General features: G+C 45.6%; 1 protein-coding gene across 4 annotated transcripts in view; it reads left to right on the forward strand.

The window, feature by feature from the left end:
• The window catches only part of Rsg7 (Regulator of G-protein signaling 7), a 92,993-nt gene that overhangs the window by 52,051 nt on the left and 24,010 nt on the right, over positions 1-16,932 (forward strand). For 3 of the 4 annotated variants that reach the window (XM_077682035.1, XM_077682039.1, XM_077682036.1), the window contains exons 3-14: positions 1,674-1,724; positions 3,777-3,883; positions 5,162-5,213; positions 7,657-7,798; positions 8,834-8,915; positions 9,185-9,259; positions 10,325-10,414; positions 10,845-10,906; positions 12,589-12,702; positions 12,977-13,102; positions 14,605-14,679; positions 16,150-16,261. In XM_077682035.1, the coding sequence (XP_077538161.1) occupies positions 1,674-1,724; positions 3,777-3,883; positions 5,162-5,213; positions 7,657-7,798; positions 8,834-8,915; positions 9,185-9,259; positions 10,325-10,414; positions 10,845-10,906; positions 12,589-12,702; positions 12,977-13,102; positions 14,605-14,679; positions 16,150-16,261 (1,088 nt within the window). The remainder of the gene's footprint in view (positions 1-1,673; positions 1,725-3,776; positions 3,884-5,161; positions 5,214-7,656; positions 7,799-8,833; positions 8,916-9,184; positions 9,260-10,324; positions 10,415-10,844; positions 10,907-12,588; positions 12,703-12,976; positions 13,103-14,604; positions 14,680-16,149; positions 16,262-16,932) is intronic. The other variant, XM_077682038.1, reaches the window with a different exon arrangement.

Here is a 16,932-nt window from a genome sequence, read left to right on the forward strand (position 1 = left end):
ATTTTTGGCGTTTCGCCCAGAGAGAGTCATTTTTCGTCTGGCTCGCTCATCTCTTGTGGAGCGTGTTCTGCACGTCTGTAAAGCGTGCTTCACATTTTGCTTTACTGTCAAGTGGGAAAGTAAGCCTCACGACTCTAGTTGCGCGTCTTTCTAGACTAGAAAAAAAAAAAAAGCTCGAAAACGAAAGAAACGAGTTGAAACGTAACAACTGGCCTGCCGTTTCAGGGCTGTTCTTCGAAATGAGTGACGTGTACAGACCGAGCCAGGTTTTTCCACTCTTGCAAAGTTGTCACGTGGCAACATGCGTATCAGGCTGGGAGTGTAAAATAAAAGTACGATAAAAGTACAAAAGCACGAAGTGCAAAAGAGCTGCAACTACAATCGCCTTCCTCCCGGAAAGCTTGGATATGGTGGGAATAAAAACAAACTGCATGTAACTAGTGCACACTTTTGAGGTAGTAGTTATGGCGATCACTAGTGCTGGCTGTAATGAGATTGACTCCTGTACTACAGTATAAATCTGACGGGCTTCCAGTGAAACTGCAGCAGTAGTCGTAAAGTTGATGAAGAGCTTGGTTAAAAAGAGTATTCTTCGAAAGAAGTCCGAGCATGATGAGCTGTTTTGCTGAGCCCTCAGTTTTTATTCACAGTATCCATGCAGCACATTCCTGCCAGTTCTACTTGCTGACCAGAAATTTCAACCTACGTATGTGGCCCCTCCGTTCAACTTAAGTCTGAAAAGCAATATTGATGGTGTCTCTAAGTCAGCTGCTGGTGAAACAAAGTTCAAATGCGGCACCTACGTCTTCCCAATTTGCCATTGCTTTTTGTTACCTAGCTTATTAGAGCAAGTATGGTCTTTACTGTGTATGCACACCCCTATTCTGGTCATTTTTTTGCTGTGAATTAAATCACAAAAGCCTTCTATTATGCAGATAATTGTATACGTAGTTCTACTAAACTTTTGTCTTCTGCCATCTGTTGGTATTCTCAGATTAAATCTGTTCAATCAGGTCACTGTTAAGTGTGACTGAGCTTAAACAGCACGGTTTGAGGTTTTCAGTTTCTGTGTACCTCATCCATTGGCAATATACAACTTGTTACTTCTTGCAGGCAAAAAAATACTGGAACATGCGCTTCTGCCGTAGCAGGCTTTCCTTACCGGTCATACGTGTGTAATTTACATATTGTCATTACACTTCTCGGCAGTCTCCAACCCTTTTATGCACAGGAGACCTTGTGTACATTCTTTTTTCCACCTGCTTTATTGTCGTTATTTTCTTGTAACGGTGCAGCAAAAAATAAATGGGCCAGGTATTGCTTGCCCCCCTGCTAATGACATAAAGGCACTCACATAGCTTAGCAGGCGACATCTTAACAGTTGTAAGGCAGTGCAAGAAATGGATGAAATTTATCAGTGCCAATTTATATCGGTGTTTTGCCGATCATGCTAGCCAGAGAAAAGCTTGTGCACTTGATACTTCGGATCTGGTGAATGTGGGCTTTGTCATGTGACAAAGCATCTTGGCGACCTCTAAACTCTCTATTACTCGAATATTTTTTCCGACCTGGCCTGGCTCTTGCCATGCCTGAGAGAGGTATCTCTGCCCCTTGCTGCCGCAAGGCTTGTGGCCGTTGTGCATGTCTTAAAAAGATCGCTGGCTTCAATGCAGGGGCCGATTTGATCGCATGGATGATGAAGAACCTTGACGTCGATGACCAGAGTAAGTCTCTGTTCTTCCTTTCTTCGTTTTCTAGGTTCGCATATCTCTGTATGCTCTGAGCAGGGCTGTGTGCGCCATAGAGTTTCATACAAATAACTAGAGGGGAAACTGGCGCTAGTGTCAACGCGAACATGGCAGCGGCGCTTACGCTTCAATGGGAATGATGGGTAGTTTTGGAACCGGATTGCGTAGGATCAAAACGAGCTTATGGCTGCGCAAATTGTGTTTTTTGACAAAAAAGCTTTTATTGCTCGGTTCTCCGTTTACAAATTACATGGAGAACAAAAAAGTTAGTGACGAAAAACCGGTTTTGTACGAAATAAAACGGCGCGTTTAAATAAAAAGCAGACGCGGAGTTGAGAAGGTTTGTGGAGCAGGTTTGCCATTTTCTGCCAAATACAGCACGACGCGGACTTCTTTAACAACTACTTGTAAAAGTTTCGGCGCTGGTGGTTTGTAATAGTGAGAGAATTTTTGTGCTCATAAGAAAAAAGAAAAAGATTACCTTTGGAGAAGTTATTCTTGCGTGAATTAGTGACATCCATCAAGCTGCGTTCCTATCAGCCGCCGGTGCTGCTGTTCGACGCCGTAGGAGCCGGCGTTCGCACGAAAGGTGTGGCTGTTCCAAGCGATTCGCAACTGTCGTCACCTTTGACAATACATTGCTCCGTCGAATGAGCAGCGCCGCAACTCCTAATTAGCAGACAACTTCGCCGCACAGAGCGCCGTCATTTGTGTTTTCATGCTCGCTGTGTGGCAATGCATTGATAACCCACCCAATTCGCAACTCTGGTTGTAAAACATTCCACTCAGGGCGGCGTCAGTGCACGCGAGGCATTCAGTTCAAGGAGAAACGTATTTTTGATCACTCCTCCCAACACCCCGCCTAGGAAAATGCGCTCATGCAAATACAAAACGAAAACGAAACTGCCTTCAATCCATAGTAAGTTCCACGAGCCATCAAGCGCCAATCCAAATCCACAACTACCCATCACGCCCATTGAGGCGTACGATCGCAGCGCCAGTTTCCCCTCTAGCTATATTGTAAGAAACTCTATGGTGTGCGCATTGTGGCTGATGCGTGTTCGCACTGTGTCTGGCCAGTTTACTATTTCCCACTTTTATTGTCGTTCCTGGTTCAACGATGACTCAACCGAGCTGTAAGCAGTGTTGCAGTCTTTTTTCTTGCCTCTCTTGAGTCTCTACATTGCAACAGATGTGTCCTAGATTCTTGGACACCTAGGTCCTAGGTGCCCTACCCATGAGGTATCCTATATCTTGCTTCGAGAGACGGGCTCTGCACTTGCCCTCTGCCTCTGGCATGTTGAATGAGGAGAAAGTGGAAATACGAAAATGCACAAAGTGCCAGACCTGATAGGGGTCAGGCATTGCTATGGCATTTTTTCTTATGTTGTTTAACATTTCACCTTTCTCTTGACACAAGGTTTCACTCGGGGAAAAAGGAAGGCCTTTAATTTGCCAATCCTCGCCTTACACATTTACATAAAATTATCCTAACTATTCCTGGAGACCTTTGAGTACTTTTGGGGCAATTGGGAGTGATCAATTTTCAGTTGTGCATAAAATAATCAAATGAAATCTAATTCAGGATGGCTACCACTCCTGCCAGTACTATTCTGTTCTCTGTGCCCCTCACCTCCTCCTATGTGAAATTTCCTGAAGTACTAGCTCTGATTGGGCAGATGGGGGGAGTGGCAATGGACAGCTTTTTGCCCACACAGGAAGTAGCGACATTGTTCAGGGGGATTTCCTTCAGTGTGCTGCACCAAACATTTCTGGTGGGTCACTTGATGCCTGTTGGTATGTTTCCTTCAGCACTCACGAACACTGAGCAACGATGGACAGGACTGAATGTTGCAAAGTCTAGGGCACAAATTTCGCAGAAATGGTCTTGACACTTGACGGCTTGGTAATGTAAAAACTGTCCGTACCGTTTGTGTGTGAGGGTTGAGTGGTGCCTCTCTCCTCCCTCCTCATCCTCCCCCTGATTGAATGAATGAATGGATGAACGGATGGATGCCTCCCCTGCAGCAGAGGCCCTGCACCTGGCGCACCTGATGGCCTCCCACGGCTACTTCTTCCCCATCGATGACCACGTGCTCACCGTCAAGGCAGACGGCACCTTCTACCGCTTCCAGGTGATGATGGGCCGGCAGAACGTTTCAGTGCGTGGTTGAAAGTAGAGCCCAAAGTGGCCAAAACCGGTGCTTAGCCAGGGGCTGTCTTGGCACGTAGAACCTTGATTTTAGTTTGTCCTTTTCCTTTCCATGTGGATTTTTTCCGTAACCAAGTAACTTGCACACACTTGGGCCAACAGCTTCATTCAGTAAAATTTCTGAGGATGTGCAGGTTGGCAGGCGATAATGCCAAACATTTTTTTTTTTTTTGCTTCAGAAAAGGCAACACTGCAAACTATCTCTATGATGGTGTTTGTTTTGCCAACATAGAACCGGGACCACAAGCTTTATTTAAGGAAATCTGTTTAATTTAGCAATGTAGCAGTTCCTGCCTTTCCATGTGGATATGATGTTGATGTCGTGGAAATTTTAATTTGGAGATAAAGCTCGGCCTCCTCCAGGCCCCTCGCTTTTGGCACTGCATACAAAAGAAAAGGCTTGAAATGATCAATGAACCGGTTGAATCGAAATTCAGTGAATGTGAACAAAGTATCTGTGGTGAACAATGGGAAATTTTGAGTTTAGACGGCAATTTTGCAGGCAATACTGATCGCAACAACGACAAAGAGAGCATAAAATTCGGCAAAACTGAAGTGCTAACTTCGAACAAGTCTTGTTAGCCACAGTAGCTGTCAATCCACCGTCAATTTCATTCGTTCAAGCTCTAAGGTGACGAACATGTGTAACCTTGGAGGGCCAAGGCCACAGATTTATTGCACCCCAGTTGCCCGTTGTAATGCCTTTGTTCAGCATCCCGTGTAAGGCTGTTGGCACATTTGGTGCTTGTAACATTTTCTCTAGTTATGGCTTTTGCAGGCAGTTTTGTTTTACGCAAGTTTCCATAGTGGCATTCTCACCATTTCAGCTCTTGAATGTTCTGGATGAGTGGAGGTTTGAAGTGAAAGGGACTAGTTATCAATTGCACACTGCACAGAACATTTGTGAAATGAAGGGGTAGATTTTGCCCACTCTCGTGTAATGCTTCTGCATTATCCTACCTTGCCTGTACAATTTCAGTGAACGAAACACATCTGCGGGCTTAGATTTAGTTTAGTGCAATGCATAAGTCTATAATTTCCCCATCCAACTGAGGGCAGCATTGCCTGAACTGCCCAAAGTGCTAGCTTGGCTGTTATACTGTGCGATGCAGCAGTGCAGGTGTACCAGCAGCTGCAGGCTTGGTTGTGCAGTGCTGCGATTCCCATTGCTGATACCGGTCTCTGTTGTTTGTTGTTGCAGACGCCTTACTTCTGGCCCTCAAATTGCTGGGAGCCTGAAAATACTGACTACGGTAAGCCCCGCCCACAATTAACTAACCTGTTTTAAGTGGGCTCGACTTTCATAAATCCTCTTCTTACTAGGCCTGCTCTTGTAAAGCCCTGCACCTCTGTGTGAAGGGGCCATGCAGACGAAATGCAAGTTTGGTTCATTCGAAACATTACCTCGTTAGAATAACACTTATACAACTGTTAACGCTAACTTCACTCAAATAAGATGTATAATGAGGGAAAAAATTCCTGGGCCATCTCCACTGACGTGAAACCTGGGGAGGGGCGAGGCATGCAGTGTATAAGTGTATTGAAAGATTGTAAGTTTCTTTAGCGGCAAACGGTGCGCGCTGATTTGGCGCTAAAGAAGCACCGTGTGAGGAGCAATCGCATACTTTCCGAGGCGGGGGTGCCCTCTCTTGCGTCGAACTGGATTTAAGCAATTAAATGAGGGACAGACTGGCCACAAGTTATCTTCGTGTCACGCGCCGCAGCATGCAAAGAAGTATGCTTTACAGGGGAAAACCTGGTGGTTGGAGCCAATTTCGAGACTCAATTTAGTAAATTTCTGTTAGTAATGCAATTAAATCTTGGTTATTTCTACATTTTAAATCAGTTTAAATCATATTAGTTTATTTTGAACCGGTTTTACTCATTATACACTTGTTTTTTGGCCATCATGTGACAACTTGATTTACCGTGACGACATGAGACGCCAACAGCCCGAGCCCCTAACGTGCTTCGGTCCTAAAAGAGCATGTGACTCACTAGGTCATTTCCCACACTAGAACCTGTGACGTAATATGCACAGCTGTGCGATTGGCTGAGGCCGGCAAAAGCAAACACAAGTTAGGCATGCTTGTAAGCTTGCAGAACAAGCTATTTTCGTATAAATGTAATGCAAATTGATTGTATGGCAGTAAGAATGGTGAGAGGAACAATGGAAGTTACAGTGCGTTGTACTGCACACTCCATGCCGGTTGTAGCTGCACAGCCATCCGGCACACTGGGCCTACACTGGCCGACTGGCATAAGCGACATTGTCTTCTGTGAGTTTGTTTGTTGAGCATACCCAATGTTTCATGAAACGAGTAATATCAACCGTGACAATCATTACCCAGGCACAAATCTGGTCAAAAACAAAGCAAGGGTGGACAGCGGTCCTGAGCTGTATAGTGGCTCCATCTAGGAGGACTGACAGCAAACAAAGCGTTCCACAGTTTGCTGCAGCTTTAGTCCACATACTTACGTTTGCTTCAGTACTCTCCCTGGATACGTCATCGCAGACGTCAAGAAACACACTATTCAATGGGGGAATCAAAATTATGGCCTAAATTGTTTAATTTCTCAGTGAATAAAGCACCGTTTGGTGCTGGACAAGCTCTGGGGGCACTACAAAACACTAAATCTTTCGAACAAAACAAACTTGTATTTTGTCTGCATGGCCCCTTTAATTACTGCAAACACGAGGTGAATGAAGTTCACGACAAGTGCGTAGGGTGGCCCAATGGCAAATATGATTTCACCCAAAACAGACTTGATGCCTCTGATGCTCATAAAGTGCAACTTTTCCCCGTCACACAATTTGAAGTGGTTACCTAGACTGTGCCCTCATTCCACCTGCTTGTGCAATGCTTGAAAATGGCTGAGACGGGAGCACTGAAGCAGTGCTGCCATTCACTGATTCGCCTGTGGCTCGAGAGGACGTCAGCGAGTGGCAGTACAGTAAAAGCTCGTTAACTCGAACTCGAAGGGGACCAAAAAATTGTTCGAATTAAGCAGAGTTCAAATTAGCGGGCGGGCGCTAGGATGAATGGAAATCGTGCCACACTGCGCGGGCAGAACACAAAGAAGCTACCTTTGGACTCAATATTGCGAATTAGGTTCTACTACACATTTTGGCAGGTGATTTCATAAATAGTGTTTCGCAAATGATAATGTCATGCACCAAAGCAGCCATTACAGTGGTGTGGTGCCCTCTGTAGAATCAAAATAAGCTGTTGCAGGAGCGTAGCGCTCGCGATGCTGTTGTTTTTCTGCTTCATTGTTTTGCAGCTGTAGTAAATTCGGTTTGGTATGGATTTGCAACCCATTGTAATCACTCGGGCCGACTTCTTCTGCGAGGAGCGATGAAAACCAGGGAATTCCAGTTCGAATGAACCGTTCTGGGTACCGGCGCGTTTGAATTATCGGGAGTTTTCCCCCCATTGAAATATACAGGGCTGTGCTGGGACCAGGGCGTGAGTTCGAATTAACCGATTTCTAATTAACGAGCTTTTAGTGCATTTCCTGAACAGCTGGCATTTCTTTACGAAGTGAAATACCAGGATGCAATTCCTTGGTCAGACTGTTGAGAGGCCCCACTGGGGTTCCCAGGTGCTGTAAAGGAATCGCTCTCACGACAGTGTCCTTTGCAGCGCTCGCTTGTTAATGCCCCCTGCCCCCTTTCTCATCCCCCCCGTGCAGCCGTGTACCTGTGCAAGCGAACGATGCAGAACAAGGCCCGCCTGGAGCTGGCCGACTACGAGGCCGAGAACCTGGCCCGGCTGCAGAAGATGTTCTCCCGCAAGTGGGAGTTCATCTTCATGCAGGCTGAGGCGCAGGCCAAGTGAGTACCCACGTGGCGCTGCCTCCTCCTCCTCCTCTGGTCGTGCATCACTGTCCTCTTCTTCTTCTTCTTGTGCATGCCTGGTCAGAAGCCTACTAATGCATTTCAGAGATGATTCGGAGAGAGAGGCATCGCATGTGAACACGAAACGAAGCCAGTTGGTAGTTTGCACGAGCTGATGAGGGCCTGTTTGGTTTAATGAGGCAGAAATCTCTGAATTGAAATTTTCGCCATGTGTGTGCCGGGATAACTTTGTGGGGCCACTGTGGCATGCTTTTCAAGTGAACAAAAGGGATCACCCGTCTGCTTAGCCACTGTGCTGGCTTTATTCAGAGATTAGTCAGTGTGCCAGAATCCATGTGCCTTGTAAGTGGTGCCCGACCATGTTACGGTGCTGCAAAGGTGCTGACAGGAAGTGTGGGCCCTTCCTGTCACTGTGCAGAGGGGCACGTGCCACATTTGGGTTGGCAGGGATGACTTTCTTCATTAGCTAGCAGGGTTTGTGAGCTCTCTGCGGGAGCAGAGGTTTGAAATTATAAGATGTGGGCCGCTTATTCGTGTAAAAAATGGGTGGCCCTCCTGGCAGCAATCTTAAAGAAAACTGTACAGTGAACCCTGAATTGGTGGTCCTCGTGCTTTTGAGCAGTGACCTTAGTTTTTTCCATAGGTTTACTACACTAGTTCTGTCATTTGCCACTGAACTGTGATCCTAGATGCTCAATCATTAATTGGTAATGCTTTTGTGCTCTTCATTTTCCTATTTTTCTCTGCATCTGATGTTCGAGTGTTTCTCCACAGATTGCGACAATTTATTCTAGCACCCTCCTTTTTGGTCACCTGTTCCATGTAACATCCTAAAGCACTCAGAAGGGCTTGCTGAGAGGACATCGGCAAGGTGCATTCAAATTGCTGGCTGGTTCGGGTGAAAGCATGGCAACCAGTGAAGCGCAGGCGAAATTGACGTTGCTGATTCTGGGTGCTGTTTTTGCGTTAACAGTGCGCATCTTTATTCGCTGCCTCTCATCTCCTGCCCAGGGTTGACAAGAAAAGGGACAAGCTAGAAAGAAAAGTGCTGGACAGCCAAGAGAGGGCTTTCTGGGATGTACATAGGCCAGTGGTGAGTTGGCACCCATTGTGCCCTCTATCCTGATACATCAGCTCTTTCAACTGACGTTGAGTGCTAGGGGTAGCACATTAACTGGGTCCTGGAACATGTTTACCACGTGGCAGATAAACTCCCTCAGGCGTTCAATGATGCGGCCGATTTCACCCAGGCTGAGCGTAACTTTGTATACACGCATTGCATGCATGCACTTCCAACAAAAAAAAGTGTTGCAACAATTCTCACAAACCACTGTTGTCTTTCTTCTCGGTCGTCTCTCACAGCCGGGCTGTGTAAATACTACGGAAATCGACATTAAGAAGGCCTGCCGCATGAACAAACCAATCAAAAGCACAAAGGTGAGTGGCCAATCGTTCCTTCCGCACTTCCCTTTTCAGGTCCGCTGAACTCTGTAATGGAAAGCCACGCGAGGGCGTTTCTTTAAATGTTTTTTCTGCAAACAGATGTGTTGTTCAATCTGGGGCGAGCCCTGTGTGGTGGGGGCTCCTTGAGCATGTTTGGGATGTTGTGTAGGGATTCGGTTGAAGGGACCCTGCAACACTTTTTTTTTTCAACTTTTTTCCAAGTGCTTTCGGAACGTTGTCAACCAACACATCCAGTGCTTAGAATAGGCAGTCACAAAGTACCTGAGCCCGAAATTACTCCTCCATGCCAATCAGGTAACTTGGAAGCCTATTTAAAAGATTTTTCTCTTTTTCCCGAGTCTTGGCGTTCTTCGAACGCTTGAATGATGTCATTACAGCAGTGTAGCAGCTACTGGCTACTTCTTTTCTGGTGCAGCATTAGGCACATTTGATGACCTCTTTAGAAAACAGCCACAAAGCAAAGCAGAAACGGAAGGCAGATGGTTCTGCTGTGTTGAGCAAATCACTCAGTGCCGCTCCATGCTGGTGATAGCTACAGCTTCCACAATGCTTCCAGACACGAAGGAAAGGGTGAAAGAGTTTATCGGAAGTGTTGCAGGTCCCCTTTAACGGTTAGGCAAGCTGGTGGGGTGTCTCTTCTTACTTTTGTACAGGGGGCCAAGCTCTGGAGGTCAATAAAGCAAGAAAAGTACAGAGTTCGCTCATAAATTTCATTGGATGCCATTGTGAAAATTGTAATACTTCAGTAATACTTCAAAAAGGTGAAACTATATAAACCATGTAGTACTCACTAGGATTTTCGGATTGACAGGGGTATAGAAATTTAACATAAATTTGTGCAGCAGCTGTCTGCTCCATTTTACAACTGTGGGGAAGAAAATGGTTTATCGCTTCAAAATCGTTGCAGTTAGAAAGTAATAGTGGGAAACGATGCATAAATAAATGTTAAAGGGGTAAAATGATTCCTAACAATATGTAGCGTAATGTGACCTAGGTCAAATTGCAAGTGTGTTGTGCCCTTTCTTTCCTGTGTCCCAGCACTTGCAGTGTGCAGTACCTGGTGGACGCATCAGTCCTAGCGTCTCGGAAGGCGAAATCAACACACCGCTGGATGTTCTCAAAAAGGAGGCAAGTGCACATTCCTTGCTTCGTCCCTGTTTGCAAGGACATTTCACCAGAAACTGAATGTTTTATTTGAAACGGCACTTTCAAATGGAAAGAAGCTGTTTTTTTTTTGTATCTCATAAAACACAAAGTCCTATTTAATGTTGATTTGTCTAAAGGCGTAATCATTGTTCTACGTCATCATTGATGACTGACAGCTCCAATATGTTAGCCAGATTTTCTAAAGGAAATTGAAGTTTCATACAGTCCATTGCTGTAGGGATGCCCCTGTGAAATACGTGCCATCAACAGTACAGTGTAGACCGTTCATGACATATTTGACACTGCATTTGACGAATGTATATTTGATAGTGTGCACTTGATCTTGAAAGCGTTAACTGTGTATATTAAATTCACCCTTGCACTTTTTCCATTTCCCCCTGCTCTTGACCAGGTGGAAACGCTCAAGGGTAGGCTCGATGGCGGGAACGTGAAGATCACCGCAGCTCTGGAATTGTGAGTGTGACTCCCCTTTCAGATCCCCCCCTCCCCCAGGACTCGTGCACCGAATTCATGTAGGTTGGTTGTGTGCAGCGCACTAGATAGCAAAGTGTAACAAGTGTTTTTGTCTAGAGTACAATGAGAGAAGAAAAACAAAGCTACTATCCTTTTAGCATTCAGAAGCCACACTGACTTTGTTGCACAGTGGATTCAGATGCATTCACTGTGAATGCACTTTGGAAATTTTTATCTTGGCTTGATGACAACAAAGAAAATTAATGGGCTGTATTTTTATTGTTATAGCCCTTGTTTTTATTTTCATTATTTAGTTACAACATCTATAAACAATGATGTTTTCTCAGCGTTTGAATATTCTTATTTCTGGGTTTGGCTTTGTTGCACATTTTCGGTGCTGATTCAACTAGGCTGAAATAATGCTGTCTAGGATAAACTGGTTCACTGGTTCCTAGCTGTTGGTGTTGCCAGCAATGCCCTCTTGTGGTATTAGGGATCGCACCGAGTCAATGGCAACCTATTATGGCTTAGAGGAGCCACAATAGCCATAATTATGGCTATTGTACAGTGCAGAAGAGAGTATTTTTAAAAGTCATTAGCAGAAAAAACAGGAAGGAAAAGTTGAACGTGCACCATTTCTTTTCTGTGTGTGATGAAGTACAATTTCCCACTTTCAAAAACAGAGAGTTTCAGTGCTGGCCCAAATGCAAAAGCTTGAAAGAAAATAACTGGCTAGGGCCTGAATTCAGTATGAGGACTACCGCTGAAGTATATCATGGCAGTAAATGGTTCATGCTTGTTATCCGAGACGGTTTTGCAAAATGAGGGCTGACAAAATGCACAATGTTTTTGCCGTTGGCTCATTAGTTCTCACCTAATGTTCTAGGGTATAGAACAATAAACTTCGAAATAAGACATCTGACTTTAAAGCTAACGGTGCAACAAGTTGTCTGATTTTAATGTTGCATTTCATGCAGCACCACCAAAAACTGCTGGTAGTAATATACTTCCCCAAACACAGATGGCACAATTTTCCGGACATAGCTGCATTGTGGAAATACCGTATTTCCATGCGTATAACCTGCACCGAAAATGCGAAAATTTCAGTGGCAAAGGGGGGGTTCGAAAAATACGCGGGGTTTTTTTTTTAGTGCAGCTTCACGGCAATGCGTGTTGTGCCTTGAAGCTGCACTGCGCGTTGTGCCGTGAAGATGACCTTGTGTACAACAGTAATGAATGCGACTCAAGTAATAGCTCTAGCGAGAGCAGTTTGGGGCTTTTGCCTTGCAGTCAGTATTCTACTTGCTAAACAGACACTTTTTCTGTCTACACAGTATGTGATGTGTTGCTTGAGCAGTAGCTTTGGTGCAGCCTTTCTTGTATCAAATGTGCGGGCAATACGCGAGGATTTTTTGCTTTTCCGGTGGGCTGAAAGTGGGGGAGCGGATTATATGCAGAGGCGGGCTATATGTGCGAAAATACGGTACGTGCACATGCTCTGCTGCTCCTTTGCTGCCCGCTTACAAAAGAAATTGTGAGGAATGTCAATGACAATCTCGTGTGTACTGCACCCACCACCTGCCAGTTCAAGTGTGTTCTAAAGGGGCACTAAAGGACGACACTGCGGCTGCTGCAGTGGTTACGCTGCCCCAATGCCTTTCTGTTTCCTGTGGTCGTTGCAGGTACAGATCGTACTACGAGAGGCACATAGAGTACGACAGCTTCTGCACGCTGCTCGAGCCTTCCAACCCTTGGATCGCAGACAACACCGAGTTCTGGGAGATGGAGAAGCAGACGTGCGTACTGCTCCTCCTGTCTCCTCCACCTCCTCCTCTCCCCCTTTCCGGCTGAAGCATGCCTCTGTCTCTTGGACTGCGCCTTCTCATTGCATTCTCGTTGCTGCCTTGTTCTTGTTCTCTCTGCTCCACTGATGTGAGCTTACCCTAATAACCCCTTCTCTTTTTGAGGAGATCCACTCCCACACAAGTTGGGGTGAGGGTGTGTGTCGGGGTGAAAGAAAGGGTGTTTAGCCAGTCGTGCCTTGTGGCTAACTCCTCCCGGTGCTCCCAGGACCAACGTTCCTCCGCGCCGGGTGCGTCGGTGGAAGAACTCGCTGCAGGAGCTGCTGCGGGACCCCGCGGGCAGGGAGCACTTCATCCAGTTCCTCGAGAAGGAGTTCAGCCTCGAGAATCTCAGGTCAGAGGGACTGATTGCTGCCACCAACCTGAGTCTCTCTGTTTTATGCTGGGGCGGGACTTCTCCACCGTCTAGACTCTGCAGAAGGGGGAAAAAGTGACGTTGCTATGGGCAGCCAGGTTAATTGCTCCCACAATTTGTTCCTTCACCCCAGAGTTATGTGTTTGTTAGCTCCAGGCACATCTTTTGCACGCTCAGTTTCTTGAGTAGCTAAGGTGCAGTGCGGACAAGCTGGCTTAAGAGATGCATACCAGCAGATTGTAGATGCCTTGCAGGAAAGCCAACTTTATTTTTGTCATTGCGTCTGAGTGTTGGCAAAAAAAGGAAGGGAGAACATTCTATAGAGGGTATTACTGTACCATGACGCCTCCAAGGGGACGCCTGGAATCCAAGGGCTTCGGTTTGGGAATAATTCCACAGCTGGGAAGCGGGTTGCTTGCACCCTACAAGCAACAGCCAAGAAGTGTTTGCTGCTAAACTTTCCCAGTATAATGTGCAGGTGAGAGCTGAGCTTATGAGTCAAGGGAACCATAATTGAGCACTAAAGTTGTACGTCATGTCCAGAGGCATAGAACTGTTTGGGGTTGGGTAAAAAAAGATAGAAACAGGGAAAACAGGAGGTGATGAGAACGAACTCTCTTACAAATGTATCCGTGATGTCTACTACACTCATGGGTACGTTTGCAATTAGCTGGGACATTTTCATTGTTGTTGAGCAGATAACAATGCCAGCTCGAGCTATGTGAATGTGTCAAGATGTTTTGAAAAAGTGCGTTGTAGCAACCCTTCTCTTTTGAGACCCACATCTGGGTTTTTCAGGAGGAGTGTACTTTGGAAGCTGTCCAAGCTTTTTGCACTTCCTCCCTCTTTCTTTTTCTTTTTTTCGGTCCTTGCGAACATGGAACGAAGGGGGCTTCATCAGAGGGGGAGCAAACGAGTTCTGTCACCGAACTTTGTTACTGTCGACTTGCCTGCCATGTTGTTACCCGTTTGACCAAATGCGTCCAGTAGCAAACAGTCTGAGTGGTGCTTGTAGTATGGTTTGAGAGCAATCTGAACATGTCATCCCACCGCGGTGGCTTAGTGGCTAAAGCGTTGGGCTGCAGAACCCAAGAATTGGGTTCAATTTTGCCATTGTGGCCGCCTTTCAGGAGGCCGCAAAAAGTAAAAATGCCTGTGTGTCGAGGTTTTGGCGCACATTAAATATCCCTAGCTAATCAAAATTAATATGGAGCCGACCATTACAGCATGGCTCATAGCCCAGGGGTCACTTTGGCATTTAAAACGGCATAATTTTTTCTTTATGAACATGTCATGCCCTTTCCCTGCTGAAAACCCTGACAAGTACCCCATTATTGGCTCTTACATCTGGCTAGGCTACATCTGATGTGTAGAGCAGAGTCGTAAGAACAAGAAGTACCTATAGTAGTGCCAAGCAGTGTTCCTGTCTGTGAGGCTGCAGTGAAACGGTGATGTGATATCTGTGATTCCCACACGTGCAGGTTCTGGGAGGCTGTGCAGCAGCTGAAGCAGATCCATCTAAAGGATGTCCCCATCAAAGTACAAGAGATTTGGAAGTAAGTCTGTCTCTTTGCTCACGTGCCTGGCAGAATGGGTCCTTATACATTTGTGCGCAGCTGTCACCACCTGTAGGATTTTATTTCGATGGGCACTCCTTAACACTGCACTTCAGTTCTGGTGGACCAGAATTTAACTACATATTTGGTCATGGTTGTTAGCTTCAGTACTGCATCGATGCTGGTAAATGTAAATGGGTCGATGACAAAGTTCAGGTGGGCACAGGATCCTCACTGTATTTCTTAACCTGCCCTTGTCAACTTAAATGCGGGCTGTGTCTTACCAGGCCACTCATGGGCGAGCGTCTTATGTGTCTCCTTTGTTGTCATCTTTTTTCGGTTCGCTAACAATAATGCAGTACTGTGCAAACCCAGCAGGCCAGCTTTCGTTCTCAACAGTTGACCGCTGCGCATTTGGCATTTGTTCCAAAGTGCCTATAGAAGCCCACACTCGGGATACTCGCTGTTCTTGAGGTGCTAAGGTACGGAAGGAAGGATGGGCACATGAGTGGGAAGTGGTGGGAGGGAAGGGAGGGAGGTGGCCATTTACATTTTGGCAGGTGTCCGGTCTCTGAGCAGGACACATGCTCACACATACACATATGCACCTTCAGCAGTGCTTTGGCATTAAGGTAGAAATTACATTGCGAGCATTGAGTGTAGGTGCACTCACAAGCACTTCATTTTTCTTTGTTTTGCTGTAATGATGGGGCCATTTTATGGTCATGTCACCACACTTTCAAGCTTTTGTCGCAGGTTTTTTCAAGCTTTTACTTGGAGGCAGTGTACAGCTAGCAACAGCCTTTAGTACATTCATCCACCCCGAATGGTTTGGCATTTGCCATAGTTAGGGCATGTACCCTAATTACCCTATCACGGATTACCTATCATAGTGTTATCATAAATTGTGTGCATTTCAACATCTTTTTACAACACTAACACCCTCCAGCACCTGAATTCTCCACCTCAGGTGCTTGAATGTGCTTGCGGTGAATTCTGGTGTACCCAACCAACAGTTGCTTTTTATGTTTGATTCGTTTTACTTATATATACAATATACACACTGTTAGTGAAAATAATACGAAGATTTTTATAGTCATTGTTAAACATGTGAGTAGCCATTACCACAGTGATTGAGAATCGTAAGTTAATATCTCAATGATGTATCGGGAGTAGGATGAACGCACACTTGCTTAACAAAACACTGGAACGGTGTTTATTACTTAGAAAATGAAGCCATCAAAGGAGCATTGGTGTGCTAAATATTCTGCCACATGTAGCATTCTTCTCCTACATGTTGTGGTTTAAGTTGTCACTAAGTGGATGTGGTTGCAAGACACAGCTCTCTTGGCTGTTACCCTTGCCTTGGTCAAGGGATCCTGTTCCAAGGGGGCAGGCATCAACGACGCCTGCTGCTTCACATGGTGGCTTCTAATGTGCACTTTGTGCTGCCCCCCCCCCCCCCCGCAGCGAATACCTGGCGCCCGACGCCAACTGTCCCATCAACATTGACTCGAGAAGCTACGAAAACACCAAGATCAATATGCAGAATCCTGACCGGTGGACGTTCGACGAGGCTGCCGTGAGTGCCGTTTTGGCAACACTATGAAGTGATCTGCGAAAGAGAAAGTGTCATATTTCAGTGTCACTTTTTTGCCTGGTGAAAACACCCGCAGACACTTGGTGTAGCATGCACCTCTAGGAAGCGAAAACAGTTCAGTGCAGCTCGCGAATGATTGTCAGAAAATGGGATTTCTTCTCTTTGTTGTAGTGCATGCATTTGCATTTGCAGAGGCCTAACCGTCTTGCTAAACTAAATGGTTTCCTAAAGTTGACAGGTTTGGGTGCGGACTCTGTAGACGACACTGCAAGTACAATAACCTGTTTAACTTGCCTGAAGAACTGAAAAAAATTGTTGCATCTGTTTTCTCTTCGATTCCGTCATTTTGATAGCTGCAAAGTTGATTGGATCTATAGGTGCAATTAACAGCTGAATGTATTTTATGGAAGTTTTGTTTCATCAGCAGCGTGACAAACTACAAGCTTTTTCAATTTTGGCTCATCTTTGTCACATTCATTCGTATTTATTGCATAATTTACTATATTATATTATGTGTTGTATTTAAGTATTCCTGCAGTAAATTTAAATAGGGTGGTGGTGGTGGTGGTAGTGATGATGATAGTCATTATTATGGTGGTGATGATTGTCACATTTTGGCTCAAGTTTTGGCTCTCCTTAAATGTGAAAGCTAT

The sequence above is a fragment of the Haemaphysalis longicornis genome, unplaced genomic scaffold (genome assembly GCF_048455015.1).
Source record: "Haemaphysalis longicornis isolate Haplotype H1 unplaced genomic scaffold, Haemaphysalis longicornis Haplotype H1 scaffold_8, whole genome shotgun sequence".
Classification (NCBI taxonomy): Eukaryota; Metazoa; Arthropoda; class Arachnida; order Ixodida; family Ixodidae; genus Haemaphysalis; species Haemaphysalis longicornis.